The sequence below is a fragment of the Necator americanus genome, chromosome X (assembly GCF_031761385.1).
Source record: "Necator americanus strain Aroian chromosome X, whole genome shotgun sequence".
Lineage (NCBI taxonomy): Eukaryota > Metazoa > Nematoda > Chromadorea > Rhabditida > Ancylostomatidae > Necator > Necator americanus.
The window spans coordinates 23162640-23177403 of record NC_087376.1 but is presented as its reverse complement, the minus strand read 5'-3'; the positions used below and the strand labels follow the sequence as shown (position 1 = coordinate 23177403).

The following is a 14764-nucleotide window of genomic DNA, read 5'->3' as shown; positions in this document are numbered from 1 at the left end:
GGGTGACCAACACGTCACGATGTGAATAGGAATCGAGTGGTTTCCAACTTTCATCTCCTGTAGCATTCTGGGAACTCTCTTCGATGCCGGCGGAGAAAGGGACACACACACACACACATACACACACATACACATACATACATACATACATACATACACACACATACATACATACATACATACATACATACATACATACATACATACATACATACATACATACATACATACATACATACACACACATACACACATACATACATACATACATACATACATACATACATACATACATACATACATACATACATACATACATACATACATACATACATACATACACATACACATACACATACACATACACATATACATACACATACACATACACATACACATATACACATACACATACACATACACATACACATACACATACACATACACATACACACACATACACATACACATACACATACACATATACACATACACACACATACACACACATACACATACACATACACATACACATACACATACACATATACACATGCACATACACATACACATACACATACACATACACACATACATACATACACACATACACACATACACACACAAGGATACCACGGTGTACCGCAAGCCGCCCGCGAAGGTGTGAGAGATCCATGGAGTCAGTCGTGCTCTTCTGTAGTTGGAGGTCTGGAGGCGGCTGATGACTGTTGGGTAACTACATCCGTCTCTCATCGATAGGATTCGGGTGTCCTCCGGAACCACCGGATCCTCTTCGACGGCGTCGAGAATAGCGGAGTCTTCCACAGTAAGGGGGCAATTCTACCGAGGCTTCCTATCGAAGATCGTGCTTCTCTTGCGAAGCGACCAAAACAGCGGTGTACAGTCCCGATAGCAGTGGTGTTCGCCCCAATGCGCTGTTGATGTTGCGACTTGCTAACATCGATCCACTGCCACTGCACCATTCATAGAAGATCTCAGTTTTAGAAGCTCGCGGAAGATGTTCGAGAAAAGCAGCCGATACAATCATTGGTGCGTCTTCATCATGATGACGCGGAACCCTATGTAGCTAAGGAGTTTCATCGAAAATCAAAGAGATCGGCTGGAACACTGCATCCCGTCTCCCCTATTCTCCCAACATGACCCCTTCTAATTACCCCTTATTACGCCAATTTAAGGCTTTCTTGGCTTAAAAAAAGCTTTCACCAAGTTCGATGACATTAGCCGAGCGGTCACCGACTTCTTCGATTCTCACCTCGCCAGTTCTGGGAGAAGGGATCTCTAATTATCCATTAGGAGCACCACAGTGACTATCAATGGCGATTACATTGTTGACTGATTTCCATTGTATGCTGAATCAAAAAATAAGAATAAAAAATTACAAAACTGATAAGAATTGCTAGTCAATCTTATATACAGAACTATAGGAATCATGCTGTGGTGTGATAAAAGTATTGACCGCGCACTTCGTCAAAGTATAACTGCTTTTTTCATGAGCTTTTTCTTATTTCCTTATTTTATTTTTTTTTAATATGCTGTTTATTATGCTATTGCTTTATGTGTTGTCTTTTTTAGTTCTAGAGCAAAGACAGCTTTTCAACCTCAAGCGCGCCTGGTGGATCTGGACCGCACCGGCAATGAAGAATATTGCGAAGACGCGAGAACAGTAGGCCGTTCTATACGTACGAGAGGCAATGTTGAGAAGATTCGCAAAAGATTCAGGACACGGAAATTCATTGGATAAGACAAAGTACAGCAGATAGGAACGTTTGATAAGCAGAATCGAGCACAAGAAGACGAAATCAAGAAGATGTAGGATTCTGCCTTACGGACATAAATAGAACTGTTACTGTTACAAAGAAGTGTTAAAACGCGCCGCCAAAGAAGATCACAGTTACTTCGTCTTCTCCGACGAGAATTCTTCAGTGTCGAGGCCACACCTCATCAATTGACAACACGATCGGATACTTGCAACAGACCGCCAATTTGCCGGTTCCGATGAAGGAATCATCTCAAAAGCTTACACCTCACGAGTTAGATAAACTCTTTCTCAATCATCGCCACTTGTCTTTATCGATGCCGGAGTCAAGATCAATCAGACCTTCACGTGCACCAATGACCTGGAGCATAGTGAAAAGCGAAGCCTGCGCTGCTCCTCACACCTCGACGAACTCGCTGAAGGCAGCTTTAAAGAAAGCTTAAGATGACTTGACGAAATCGATCAACGTGGACGCCTGAATAACAAAATGTGATTCGGATATCAGTTTTCCATCTTTTGTATCAAATTCACGTATTTTATTTGTATTTCTTGCTCTGCCCTACGCTTTTTCAAGCGGACAATACTTTTGCAGCACCTTGTATATAGCGGGCATGTCTTTGTCTATGTGTACAGTGGCGGACAAAAGTTTAGCAGCAAAAATGGAATCTCAAAAGATGCAAAAACTGCAAAGAGAAAATTTACTATTTCAGATGTGTTGAAAATATCGCGGACAAAAGTTTACCAATTTCTCAATTATTCTACGTCTGCGTTACCTTCGCCTTCTCCTGTTGCTTTTTTTTCATGATCTACACTTTCTTTACAAACGCCTTTGTTTTATATATGAGTGAAGACTGCTCTATATCTGGAAGAGCTAATTACCAACACCAATTCTTCGAAAACGAGAAATGTTGTAACGTTCATCCGAGTACTGTTTCCAGAATTTGTCAGGTTTCGCCAAGCAGAAAGTTATCGTGAAGACTCTTAGAAGTGGTCGATGAAAGAAAAAAAAACTACTAAGAGAACTTATATCAAGATTTTTAGAAAAATTGATAGCAATAGACATTTAACCAGTCGATATTCGAAAAGATCCGGGAGATTTTCAACGGTTTCCATGTATCTCCTAGGACCATTCAACGTCGTTCATACAGTGACGAACTGTTTGCTGGAAGATTCGTCTTCTTTGGAATTGCATTTCTTACACCACTTTTGACGATATTTGTTAGATTTAACCAAAAGAGAAGGAAAAATCATAAAGACTACAAAAACAAAATGAAAACCATGAAAATCATGAAACTCGAAAAGAAAAAAACCCGTTAAACTTTTGTTCATAGTTTCTTAATTACACATTAATCATCCGTTGATATATTTCCAATGGAAGCGTATCACAATTTCCCTTCTTTTGGCAAAGGTTGGAACTCCCTGCGACCAGGAGCAGAATGCTGAGACTTAAAGGCATCATCCCACGAATCTGAGGTGGTACGGACTTCAGGTGGAGTATTCGTATACGGGATCGTAGATTATGGAGAGAAGGTTGATTCCGTCCATTTCTTCCTAATTACGAGTGTTAGTTAGTGTGCAAACGTCATGAGACAGTGAGGTGGCCCACAGTTCAGATTGGTGCGTGGATGCCGAAAAGATTAAGATCGAGTGAGACGAATCTCAAAGCCTCAAATTAGTGCGTTGCTGATAGAAAGCAAAGAAAGGGAGAGATGGTTCCCACAGCGATGGCGCGATAAAGCGTTAAAGGTCACATTGAAATGGTGCACCGATATATCATATCTTACGTTATCGGTTTGCATTATGTGGATACACATGTGGATATATACATGTGCACATATCCATATGAGTATACACATATACATACCATGTGTAAAGAAGTCAGAGATTCTCTCTCCATGCTGCGCTTCATAACTGAGACGTTAAAATATGTCAACATCACCAAGATATTCCTTCCGCATATGATAAAAAGTACAAAGTATTTGCTTACTCGGCTAAACTACTCACACTAGCGCTAGGTTTCGGCGTTAAGAACTAGAACAGTAGTAAGACCGCCCTTCTCCTCAACGTTCCAAGGAAATAATAAGTGACAATAATAATAACTGATAATATGTGCTCAATTAGCTTTACTCGCACATGACAGCATATTGCATCAACTTGGTCTTCAATTCACTTTTGTCCCCTTCGCAATTCCCAGTCCCATCGAACCGCTGCGAAGCAAGTGTTGCGTGCGGAATTGGGTCAAGGAAACTAAGGTGGGCGGAAACAAGGTGGTGTTGAGTAATTAGAGGCACTGCCCTGGAGGCAAATCAGCGACCAAGCCAATATAATGAAATTCTAGGACTCGATGTTTGTAACATCTAATGAACTAGAATTTCTCTTTATTCTCTTATATGTAAACAATGTGACCACGGATACTGGACAGTCGGGACTCTTAATTACTTTGAAATCATTGCCACCACTTTTACTGCATTTGGAGTGTGGAGTTATGTGTAAATTTGTCCTTTATGTCAAATCTCTAAGTAGTTATATATGGGATATTACTCGCCCTTTCTACTACAAGAGAAATATGGTATATTTTCTTAAGGTTCTTCCGAATAAATCTTTGACTGGAAGGTGTAAAATTCCTCCTGTATTCCTATAAGCACAATTAAGAAAATGAGGTTGTGTATACTGACTGCCAAGTTGTAACTTTACGTATTTACATTACACATGAACGAGAGTAAAAACAGCAAGTTGAGGGAGAATTATATCAAGTTTCCTGACGTATATCTCTAAATTAGGTAATCGTAAACTAAATTGCCTCTAAAATCTAAATAAAAATACATTACTTCCCTAAAACTAACTCGTTGTCATTAAAACTCCCAATCGTAAGGGGGCGGTCGTTAGGCACCCACAGCCAACCATGTGCAGATGAATAAGTGCAGCCACGCCCAGCCATCATCACGTCACTGAGGTCGTGCGCCGTTTTCCTATTGCAATTACGTGATGGAGTTTGCTTCTAGGAGAGTCCAAAGAACAAAAAGGGAACAACGTAACAACGTAGAAAAGGGAAAAGTTTAGAAGTAAACAGATGAGAATGCTGGAAATGAAGCAAAAACGTAGAAAATTTCTAGAAGAACAAAACAAAAAACATAGAGATGAACACGTCACAAAATTTTGAGGTTTGCAATAGTTATTGCGTGACAGCCGTAACAGTGGAATTGTGTGATACATTTAGTGAACACATCACCGTACTGACATGCGACTCCGAAACAAGATAAAACCTGACATTTTTTAATGCTAAGTTGGATGAAGTTTTTTTCAAAGTACCATTAATACGTCATACTTTTTTGTGGTTCTTCTCTCATTTCTTCATACCACATTTATTTTATCTGTCTTCGTGAAGTCTGCTGTTCTAAAAACGGCTTCTATTATTATACAACTCTGTGTTTTAATAGTGAGGCTAACACTTCCATTACGGTTCCAAAAATATGTACTTCAAAAAGTATAGAAAAAAAATATGCACATCAAAAACCTGTTGCCTGCGTCTGCAACCAACATTCATCAGTGTTTCAAACACTCCTTGTTTTCGTGAAGAATTGCCTACAGAACTAGTATCTAAGAAGTGTCTTTTATGCAAAGGTCTGAAACTTCTTCGCCTTGTTTTCAAAAACTTCTTTGACGGAATTCAAAGTGGTGTGCTTGTAAAAATGCGAATCCTTAGGTCAAGTGCGGAACGTTTTCAACCAACGGTGCACTACGGTACATTCAAAAACGTTTCCATCACTTAACGCTTTGATTAAATTTTGAACTGGATCTGTGTCCGCATTGTGGGCGGACTACGTTAAACAAATAACTATTTGAATTTCCTGCTTTTTCAGGATTTATTTGGATTCTCTGGAATCAAACAAAATAAAGTCTTACAAAATATGTTGGTATTGATCGATAGATCTTTTCACTTCTTCTTGAGACTTAAAATTTTCGATTTGTTTATTCACTATTACTTTCTATTTCGGGCATTTTGTCTGCAATCGTTTTATATATCTCTAAACGTAAACGATCGATGCTCCGTACAGAGGCAGTAGCAGAGATAACGTTCCCCTGCGAGGCGTATTTCGCACCATATTAGAAGACGAGTCCGCTGATGGACGGGGCATAAAGCAAGCGCAGCGGAATACTTTGCTGATGCTGCTAATTGCTGTGCAGCGCTATTAGACATCGTGGTTGCCAATTATTTCCCCTAAGGATAAGTTCTCGTGGGAGCCTTGGGTACCTAACGACACGCATCTTTCGATCGTATATGAGACTGATCCGCATGTTGCTTTCATGTATCTGTAATCTTTCGTGCACAATGCTATGACTTTCTTCAAATAGCCCTAACAACAGGAAACTGCAAACCAGAAGAATGGGTAACGAACCCATTGGCGCATGTTTCTGCATCTAAGGCTGCCCGCAGAGTGCAGAGCCGCTCGGGGCGCGGTTTGGCGGCTCTGAGGTTTTGGTGGTTATCGAGCGCACTGTTGTGAATTGTCAATGACCACCAAAATCGCAGAGCCGCCAAACCGCGCACTCGAGGGGGTCTGAACTCTGCGGGCAGCCTAATGTTGTATGGGAAACGGTAAAGAGGGTCCCTGCGGATTCTCTGCGAATGCCTCCGAGACATAACGTGCCCAGTGGATATGCCGGCGGATACGCGAACATACCTCGGCGAGGTCACGCTTCAGTCGTTCATGAAGACGCAGGCAACCGTCATAGATATTCTTCTAGCCAGAGACGCAGAAAACTGCGCAATTACAAGGAAATATGCAAAGAAGAGTGGTGTGAGCTGTCGAAATTACCGAATAAGTCAAAGAATAACAGAATTTGATAGAAGTGTATGGGATTTTGTATGATGTTCTAGTGAAGAAAGGGATTGAGTTTGTCTTTATATCACCTTCAGAAAGTCTAGAAATCTTACCAAATTTGAACTCTTTTTCTTCCTGTAAGTTCCAAGAAGTCAGAGATACAGAAGGTCTCTCTGTCCGGAAATAAATTAGGCTACAAAAAAAAGCTTGGCAGTTACAGGATAACGGTAATTCTCATTACCGTTACTTTTGAAAGCTGGAATGTTTAACGAAAATTTTTATGCAAATTTGGAGCAATTAGATACATCCTTATATCATACTTCACGTGAGGATTTCTCTTGCTTCTGGTACGATTACAAAATTGAGATCGCCTCACGTCACAAAATTGCAGTGAATGTGTCTGATTCTCCAAAACAATTTAGTAGATAGTGAATTATATCCCAGCCGGTGATGCAGCGTATGATTAGCGGTAGGTAAGCAGAGTCAGCTATTTAGGTGCAAACGAAAGTGAATCTCTTTAGGACACGCACCATCGTTGCATAACCAGTTCTCTCTTGGGAAAAAAATCCACTCAAACAAAGAAGCCGAAACCGTGCTAGTGTGAGCAGTTTAACCGAGTAGGCAAATTCTTTGCAGCTTTTATTATGCAAAGAGGGAGTATATTGGTGATAGTAGCGTACAGCAACATCTCAGTTATGAAGCGCAGAACGAAGAAAGAATTTCTTACTTTAAAAACGGTATGTATATGGGTATATACGTAAGCATGTTTATATAAATATATATATACATATACATATACACATGTATATATACATATGTATACACAAAGGTTGTGTAGTGTAGCCGTTAGACTTGTGGGGGCTTGCCGATGTGTCACATATATATACATATGTATGTATATATATATATACATATATATATATGTATATATATACATATATGTATGTACATATACATATACATGTATATATACATATATATATACATATATATATATGCATATATATGCATATGGATGTATATATACAGGTATATATATATATATATATATTAGGCTGGACAGAAAGTCTTGTCACCCATTTCTCGAAAGTTACAGGACGTTTCATTTTTGGGCGGAAATGTTGCACCATATTGTAGTTGTAGAACATTGTCGAAGCTTCTCCACAATAGATGTATATAGCGGAGGCCTTCTTTGCCTTGAATGACGATGTCAATTACGCAAGAGCAACTTCGAGCTATCATCTTCTATAAATGGCGTGGCGGCACCGGAACAACGGTAGCAGCCCGCAACATCAACAGTAGACTGGGCGAGGACACCACTGCCATCAAGACTGACAAGCGCTGGTTCGCTCGCTTCGCAAGCGGAGAGACCAACTTCGAAAACAAGCCCCGGTCGGGACGCCTCAACACTGTCGAAGACTCCACCATTCTCGAAGCTGTCAAAGAGGATACGGAGATCAACACTCACAGCCTTGCAAAGAGACTCGGGTGTAGCCATTCAACGGTTCTCAGTCGAGTCGCCCTTGGCTACAGAAAAGTACTGGCTTGATGGATCCCTCACACCTTGACGAATGGCACCCAGCTTACCCGGGTATCCATCTGTTAATCTCTCCTTCGCCTGCATCAAAAGGAGTTTATCGAAGATCTTATTACTGGAGATGAGGGTTCGGTCTTCTACGACTCTGACGCGCACCGTGCTGTGTGGCCCTTCGAGGAAAAGACCCGCCGGCGCAAACCAAATCGGACCTCCACCCCAAGAAGTTTCTCCTTTATCACCGTCACCGGTTCCATTTACGTTAGTCAGCTACACAAGCTCGCATCGGCCGTTCGAAGAAAACCCCCGAGACGAGCTTCGGTGCACCTCCTCCACGATAACGCTAGACCCCATGTAGCTAGGGCGGCTCATGAAAAATTGGAGGAGTTAGGCTGGGACAAGGAGCCCTATACCCCTATTCTCCTGACCTTCCCCTCTCAGACTACCACTCATTCCGGTACGTCAAGGCTTTCCTCGCTAAGAATATCTTCACCAAGTTTGAAGAAGTCGAGAGGGCGGTAAGCGACTTCTTTGTCTCACAGTCTCCCCATTTCTGGGAGAAAGGGATCGCTGACCTGCCCATTGATGGGACACTCTTATAGTCAATAATGATTATATTATTAATTGGGGCCGCGTATACAAGTCTGATTGCTACCTGCACGTGGTGGCCCTGCTTTAACTAAACGCAATTAGGCGTTCGAATGTACGCATTTGGAACGTACGAGCTACATAACCCGCACTGTTATATGGCGAAAGTTTGCGTTTGCGATAATTCCCATACATAGCAAAAAGGTGCTGTCGTCCAGCACATCGCCAAAGCCCATAACCTGACAGGTTAACTGCCTGAAGGGAGCATGGAATCTTTGACAACAACCATTCGTTTCGTCACGCTGAACTGCCAAACACTATCGAGCAAACTCCAACAAGCCGCTCTATCCAGACTTCTGCGATATCTCTGTGTGCCTTTTGCTGCACTGCAGGAGAGATGCATGAGAGATTGGCCTGTTATCAGCATCGAAAATTACACCTGCGTTACTTACTGCTGCGATGCTGATGAGAACAAAGTAGGTGGCTGCATGATAGCTTTGAGGAACGATTACAAGAACCTGGTGGAGGAATTCGGCTCAACGTCGCCTAGATGTGACTTTCTACGACCGCGGGATCGCAGAGGACGTAAACTCTGGATCATAAGTGATCACGCACCTACGGAAACCGCTGAAGACAACAGTAAGGACGCCTTCTATGATTAACTCAGTGCGTTGATGTCTAAAATACCAAACCAGCAGGTGGTCATTGTCGGAATCGACGCAAATGCGAATATGGGACTCGAACAGCAATCCGATGTGCTAGGAAAATGATATTATCCAGCGGAGCGCACGTCAAACAACGATGACCGGCTGGTCGACTTGTGCGAACAGACGGGCCTCATTATCGATTCCACGTTTAAAAGAAATGTTCGACGCCATCAGCTCATGTGGCAGGGGTCAAACCTTTAAACGCCTAGAGAGCAGCGCAAGCGGAAGATAAAGACTCTTAAGCTTCAGCTTCACTACGTTCTGGCGAGAAACATTCCTCAGTCAGATATCCGAAAATCTACAGCTGTTTGGAATGTCGCGCTTGACTCCGACATCCGCCCAGTTCTTCTCAGCTTCAGCTCACGGCTCCACAAGAGAAACCGAGGAGTTCCTCTTCAACCGAAAATCTACAAGGCAGGTCTGAAAGATGCTGAATGCAGAACAAAATTCCGCCAACGTGTGTCTATTCATGTTGGAGTACGGTCCAGGAAGAAGCTTAGCGACGCGGATACCTTCACAGATTGCGTCCAGGACGCTGCATGGGAACGCTTCCGCTTTTATTGTCGCCGAAAAAGTTTGCCTTTGCATCTGCGGAAACAAAATCCAATTATAATCTTTTATGAGCTGCTTGCAGCACTGACGATTTCAGTCAGGAAAAGCGACTGAGAACTGCAAAAAGACCGCGAAAACGAATGGATGTCAGGAGCGAAGGAGTTTGAAAATGCGTGGGAGGACGAGAACCCGCGGAAAGGCAATCTTTTACTAAAACGGCATAGCGGCTAAATGAAAAGATGTTCTCCGGTCTTCAACACTCTCAATGGAAAGGTTGTCGGTGATGCAACTCTTCCAATTTAGAGGGATCATTTCAAGTCCTCGCTGAACCGGCAAGCGCCGTTAGCTCCTGAACTCGAGCACATTCATAGGCCGACATATGCGGTTAACGAGGAGCCACCGACCGAGTCGGAGGTCCTGGTCTGTATTCAAAAGATGAAGAATGGAAAATCTGGCGGAGACGACGGGATTAGCGCAGAAATGCTAAAATATGTTCCTCCGTCTGGGATTCGTGAGATGACAAAGATCATCCGTTCAACATGGATAGACGAAAGGATACCTGATTCGTGGAGACACGCTATCATAATTTCGTTCCACAAGAAGTTATCCGTCACGGACCCTAGGAATTATCGAGGAATCTCTTTGCTGCGTGTTATGTATAAGGTATTGGAGCGCATTATCCTGGGCCGACTCATTAAACATCGCGAAGAAACAACGCGCGACGAGGAAGCTAGCTTTCGTCCTGGCCGATCTACGACTGACCAGGTGTTCATTGTCAGGAGAGTGATCGAAATCTTGCAGCGGTATTCGAAGCCAATGCAACTAGCGTTTCACGACTTTCGCCTGCCTTCGACTCTCCTCATCGAGGCCGTCTTCTCAACGCGCTCCGCGCCGATGGAGTACCAGGAAAGTTCGTTCGCTTGCCTGATGACATGAATCAACGAACAACTGATGCAGTTCGAACACCAGCCAGATGTACAACACCGTTTAAGTGGTAACTGGAGTAAGACAAGGGGCAGTGGCAGGACCCTTCCTGTTCTATTTCGCCATCGACGACATTCCGCGAAGAACAGTCGGCCAGTGTCCTGCCAACATTGTCTTAGCACCATCAGGGTGCCGCTTGACTGATTTCGAGTACGCCGACGATATTGTTATATTCGCGGAAAGCAGTACGAAACTTCAACACGTTGTCAACCTTGTACCGAAGCTGGTTGCAGCCTATGGACTACATCTACGCCCTGATAAATGCAAGCAGATGTGGATCTCTTCGATACCTCAAACGGGAATCAGGGTGGACGGACAACCGATAGAACTCGTCGATGGGCTCTGTTACCTGGGCTGTACGCTAAAGAATAACGGCAGCTACGAGATAGATGTTCAGCAAAGATGCGCTAAGACCACTTCTGCATTTAACTCCTTAACGAAATCCCTGTGGTTGACCCCCATCACCAACGAAGTCAAGCTGCGAGTCTACCTATCCGCAACTTGCCCCAGCATGCTGTACGGATCGGAGACTTGGACCGTCAACGGTTATGGAGAGGCTTGGTTGCACGGAACGAAAGCTGCTTAGACGGCTATTTGGCTACTTCTGGTCTAGGGTATGCCACAATGAAGATCTCTACGCCGAAATTGATGTGGTGATGTGGTATACCGGCGGATGACACGTGGAAGACATCAACATCTTGCACCGCCATCGAAATTGGCTAAAGTAAATCGTCTTCGTTTCATTGGTCATATATTAAGGAGACCGACAGATCGCCTTGTTCAACGAGTTCTGAGGAGTTTCTCGGGTTCGAGCTGGAAGAAGCCACCTGGCCGAAGACGGAAGTTCTGGACTGAGGTGGTGAAATGGGAACTGAGGACACTCGGCGTGGAGAGGCAGTTCAGGCGAGACGTAAGGTTTCGCAGGATATGGAATAGTGACGAATGGATTCATTCTATGCAAGCTCTCGCACAAGATCGAGAAGGTTGGGCAGAGCTGTGTTCAAGAACGGCACACTTCGGCGAAGATGCGGGTAATCGTGTCAGGCGATGACATCAGCCCGCCGATTAAAGGTATCACTCCACGATTCTGAGGTGGTACGGATTTCAGGCGGAGTATTCATATACGGGATAGTAGATTATGGAGAGAGGGGGGATGCGTTCTGGCGCACTATTTTCTACAAGGAGTTCAAGTGGAGCGCGCCAGCCTTGTGCGGCGCCGCATCTTCCAGGCCCTTTTTTACGGCAGTTGGGAAGAAATGAACGGAACCACCCTTCTCTGCATAGTCTACTATCCCTTATAAAAAATACTCCACCTGAAATCTGCGCCACCTCAGATTCGTGGAGTGATGTCTTTAAGTCAAGAAAGTCATATATACGTCGAAAAGTATATATATATATATATATATATATATATATATATATATATATATATATATATATATATATATATATACTTTTATTATTATCTGCAGTTATTTTGAAAATTGCTTGCTTGTTGTACGACAACAAACGAGAGAACACTTCTTGCGAATCTCATCGCATGCAGTGCAGTGTGCTTTCCGACAACGCCGATAGCGAACATCAATGTCGAAGCCTATCTTCGGAATAAGGATACAAGCCTTGAAATGTGGAAAAGGAGCTCTACTATTCTCAATATCGATGGGCTGAAGAAAACAGTTTTTGAGGAACAACTCCTATGCTTGTCTACTTGAGTTGTTCACTTCGATTGCTGCTGTGGACCATGATGGTTAAACATGAATGATTGATCTGAGTTAAATACTATCATTGCTCCATCAGAACATTCACCAGAAGGTCGCAAAACCACCCCAAGAAAAGTCGAAGAGTCGCACTGGGAAGTCTTTTTCACATGCCATGCAACCTACATGTGAAGCCATCAGATTATTATTTGTTCTGGACGAGCAAAGAACTCAGCAGTGAATAGAAACATTGAGAACAGGAAAGGTAGCCATTTAAGAAATTTAGGAAGGGCATCCATTATTTGCCTGGACAATGGTGACAGGTGACTGACGAATGTGGGAAGGTCCGTTCTATTAAGGTAGTCCAGTTCATAAAAAAAAATATGTTTCATCGTAAAAACGGCTGATTTTCCTTACTTCATATATGAAGTCTAGTCTTAAAAAGATTGTAGATAGGTCAACAGCACAATCCAGACAGCTGTAAAATGGGGTTGGAGGGGTTCCACGGGGTCGAAATGGTGCGCCGGTACCAGACAGCTATAGAGCGGGGAGAGACGGGTTCCACTGCGTCGGATTGGTGCGCGAGATCCACAACGCGGTAGAATGGGTTTCCGTGGTTCCTTCGCATATCTATTTCCCAGCATATCCTTCTGATGCTGCTAACATCCTTTCTTTATTAAAAGGAAACGCACGTGCGAACGGCTACTTAAATGCAAAACATGGTAACCAACAGTTTACGCGATCTGACGTAGAACGTTATTTTTATCACTACAATAGTGATAATCACGTCTTCATGTTAGCACATCATTCTCTGCTAATAGTTGAGAACGGAGGAAACTCATACTTCGAATGATGTTTTCAAATTGTGGAGGTTTGAGAGAAACACAGAGGTAAAATCAAGATTGATTGTACTGAAAGTGTATCTCCAAGAATAGAACTGAAGCGTTCAGGGAAAAATCATAAAATCTTTCATGTATGCTTAAATTTTCGGTTAAAAAAATTGATGAAGTCGTTTATAGAAAAAAGCAATTCTAATTTTACAAAAATGTCGCTACTGTTATTTCTTATTGATCGGTGAAGGCGAGCGAAGCGAACAGCAAAAAAAAAAGCCTGAAGTCCAGCTTTAGCCAGACGTTCAGGCTGGTATAATATATAATACAATATACATATAACATTCTGAACTTTCAGACTTCTTTTGATGAACCTCTCGTCCCCTTCACTGATCAATAGAAATTGGGTTCGGGACAAGAGGTGCCGCTGAAAACCGGCTGACCGCTCCTGACCTGCCTTCAGCGCCGCGCGCCTCCGCGTAATTACGGCTACCTCTCCACCAGCTAGACATCCTCCACGACCGCCTTAGATCACCTAAACTCCACCCCCTATTGCTCTTTAATGAACGCAGCAAGTTCTGATGTACGAATAAAGTAAACTGAGCGCATATTATCGGAAATTAACGAGAAAAAATAGATCCTCCTATCCAATTTAAACATATATCATCACAGGCACATCATAGAATATCAAAGAGTCAAAGACTTGATGACTGATAAGAGTGATAGGTGTGGCCTACATTGATCTCATTTGAGCAACTTCACACAAATAAAGAGTTTCTCAAGAAGATTTCTCAAGAAGTTTCGGCATGACCACGTAAACGACAAATAAACTTTGTCGCAGAATGTCTCGTTATGTTAGATGTAATATTTATATAGAGCACATGTCAAATATTTCAATACTTGGTTGTACGTTTTATACAATGAAGCTTTGGTTCTTCAAACATATTTCGGAAGTGCTTTATCGTTTCTTTTCTATCTATTCTCTACATAAAATTAATATGAAAGGTCAGGTGTATTAGCGGCGAACAGAGACCTTTGCATGTTGGAGATATACCTTTAGGTACAATGTATGTCTGCAAGGTATCATTCGCGCATTGCTAGGCGTTGGATGCCAGTTCTAACTAGCTAGAACAAGCAAAAAGAAATTCTTAGAAAGCGAAAAAAAATAGAGAAATATAGCATTACACCGATCAATGGGACATTTGAAACATTGCTTGCATTCCCAGAGATGGATCAATGGTTTCCTAACTAACAAGTCAAAAAAGGACCGGT

The 14764-nt window shown here is 42.6% G+C and overlaps 5 protein-coding genes across 7 annotated transcripts in view; 3 read left to right on the top strand and 2 right to left on the bottom strand.

Moving 5' to 3' along the window:
- RB195_024990 (uncharacterized protein) overlaps nucleotides 1–2029 on the bottom strand; it is a gene marked incomplete at both ends in the record, with an annotated part of 34239 nt that extends 32210 nt beyond the window's left edge. Inside the window, one exon of the mRNA XM_064212959.1 lies at nucleotides 1917–2029. Within this exon, the coding sequence (XP_064068840.1) occupies nucleotides 1917–2029 (113 nt within the window). The remainder of the gene's footprint in view (nucleotides 1–1916) is intronic.
- Nucleotides 2030–7801: 5772 nt separating this feature from the next.
- Nucleotides 7802–8149, top strand: RB195_024988 (uncharacterized protein; the record flags this gene model as incomplete). Its single annotated transcript, XM_064212957.1, has 1 exon — nucleotides 7802–8149. One exon carries the CDS (start codon nucleotides 7802–7804, stop codon nucleotides 8147–8149), a length of 348 nt encoding a protein of 115 aa, XP_064068838.1.
- On the bottom strand, nucleotides 7811–8098 carry RB195_024989 (uncharacterized protein; the record flags this gene model as incomplete). Its single annotated transcript, XM_064212958.1, has 1 exon — nucleotides 7811–8098. The coding sequence occupies one exon, from the start codon at nucleotides 8096–8098 to the stop codon at nucleotides 7811–7813; it is 288 nt and encodes a 95-aa protein (XP_064068839.1).
- Nucleotides 8150–8988: 839 nt separating the features above from the next.
- RB195_024987 (uncharacterized protein) lies at nucleotides 8989–11551 on the top strand (the record flags this gene model as incomplete). 3 transcript variants are annotated; one of them, XM_064212956.1, is made up of 5 exons in its annotated part: nucleotides 8989–9361; nucleotides 9503–9617; nucleotides 9679–9847; nucleotides 10285–10891; nucleotides 10974–11551. In XM_064212956.1, the coding sequence occupies 5 exons, from the start codon at nucleotides 8989–8991 to the stop codon at nucleotides 11549–11551; spliced, it is 1842 nt and encodes a 613-aa protein (XP_064068835.1). The 3 variants fall into 3 exon arrangements, with proteins under 3 accessions (XP_064068835.1, XP_064068837.1, XP_064068836.1); XM_064212954.1 differs by lacking the exons at nucleotides 8989–9361; nucleotides 9503–9617 and having other exon boundaries at nucleotides 9743–9847; XM_064212955.1 differs by lacking the exons at nucleotides 9503–9617; nucleotides 9679–9847; nucleotides 10285–10891; nucleotides 10974–11551 and having other exon boundaries at nucleotides 8989–9384.
- An 87-nt stretch (nucleotides 11552–11638) lies between these two features.
- RB195_024986 (uncharacterized protein) lies at nucleotides 11639–12016 on the top strand (the record flags this gene model as incomplete). The annotated part of the gene is made up of 1 exon (XM_064212953.1): nucleotides 11639–12016. The coding sequence occupies one exon, from the start codon at nucleotides 11639–11641 to the stop codon at nucleotides 12014–12016; it is 378 nt and encodes a 125-aa protein (XP_064068834.1).
- Between the last annotated feature and the right edge of the window lie 2748 nt (nucleotides 12017–14764).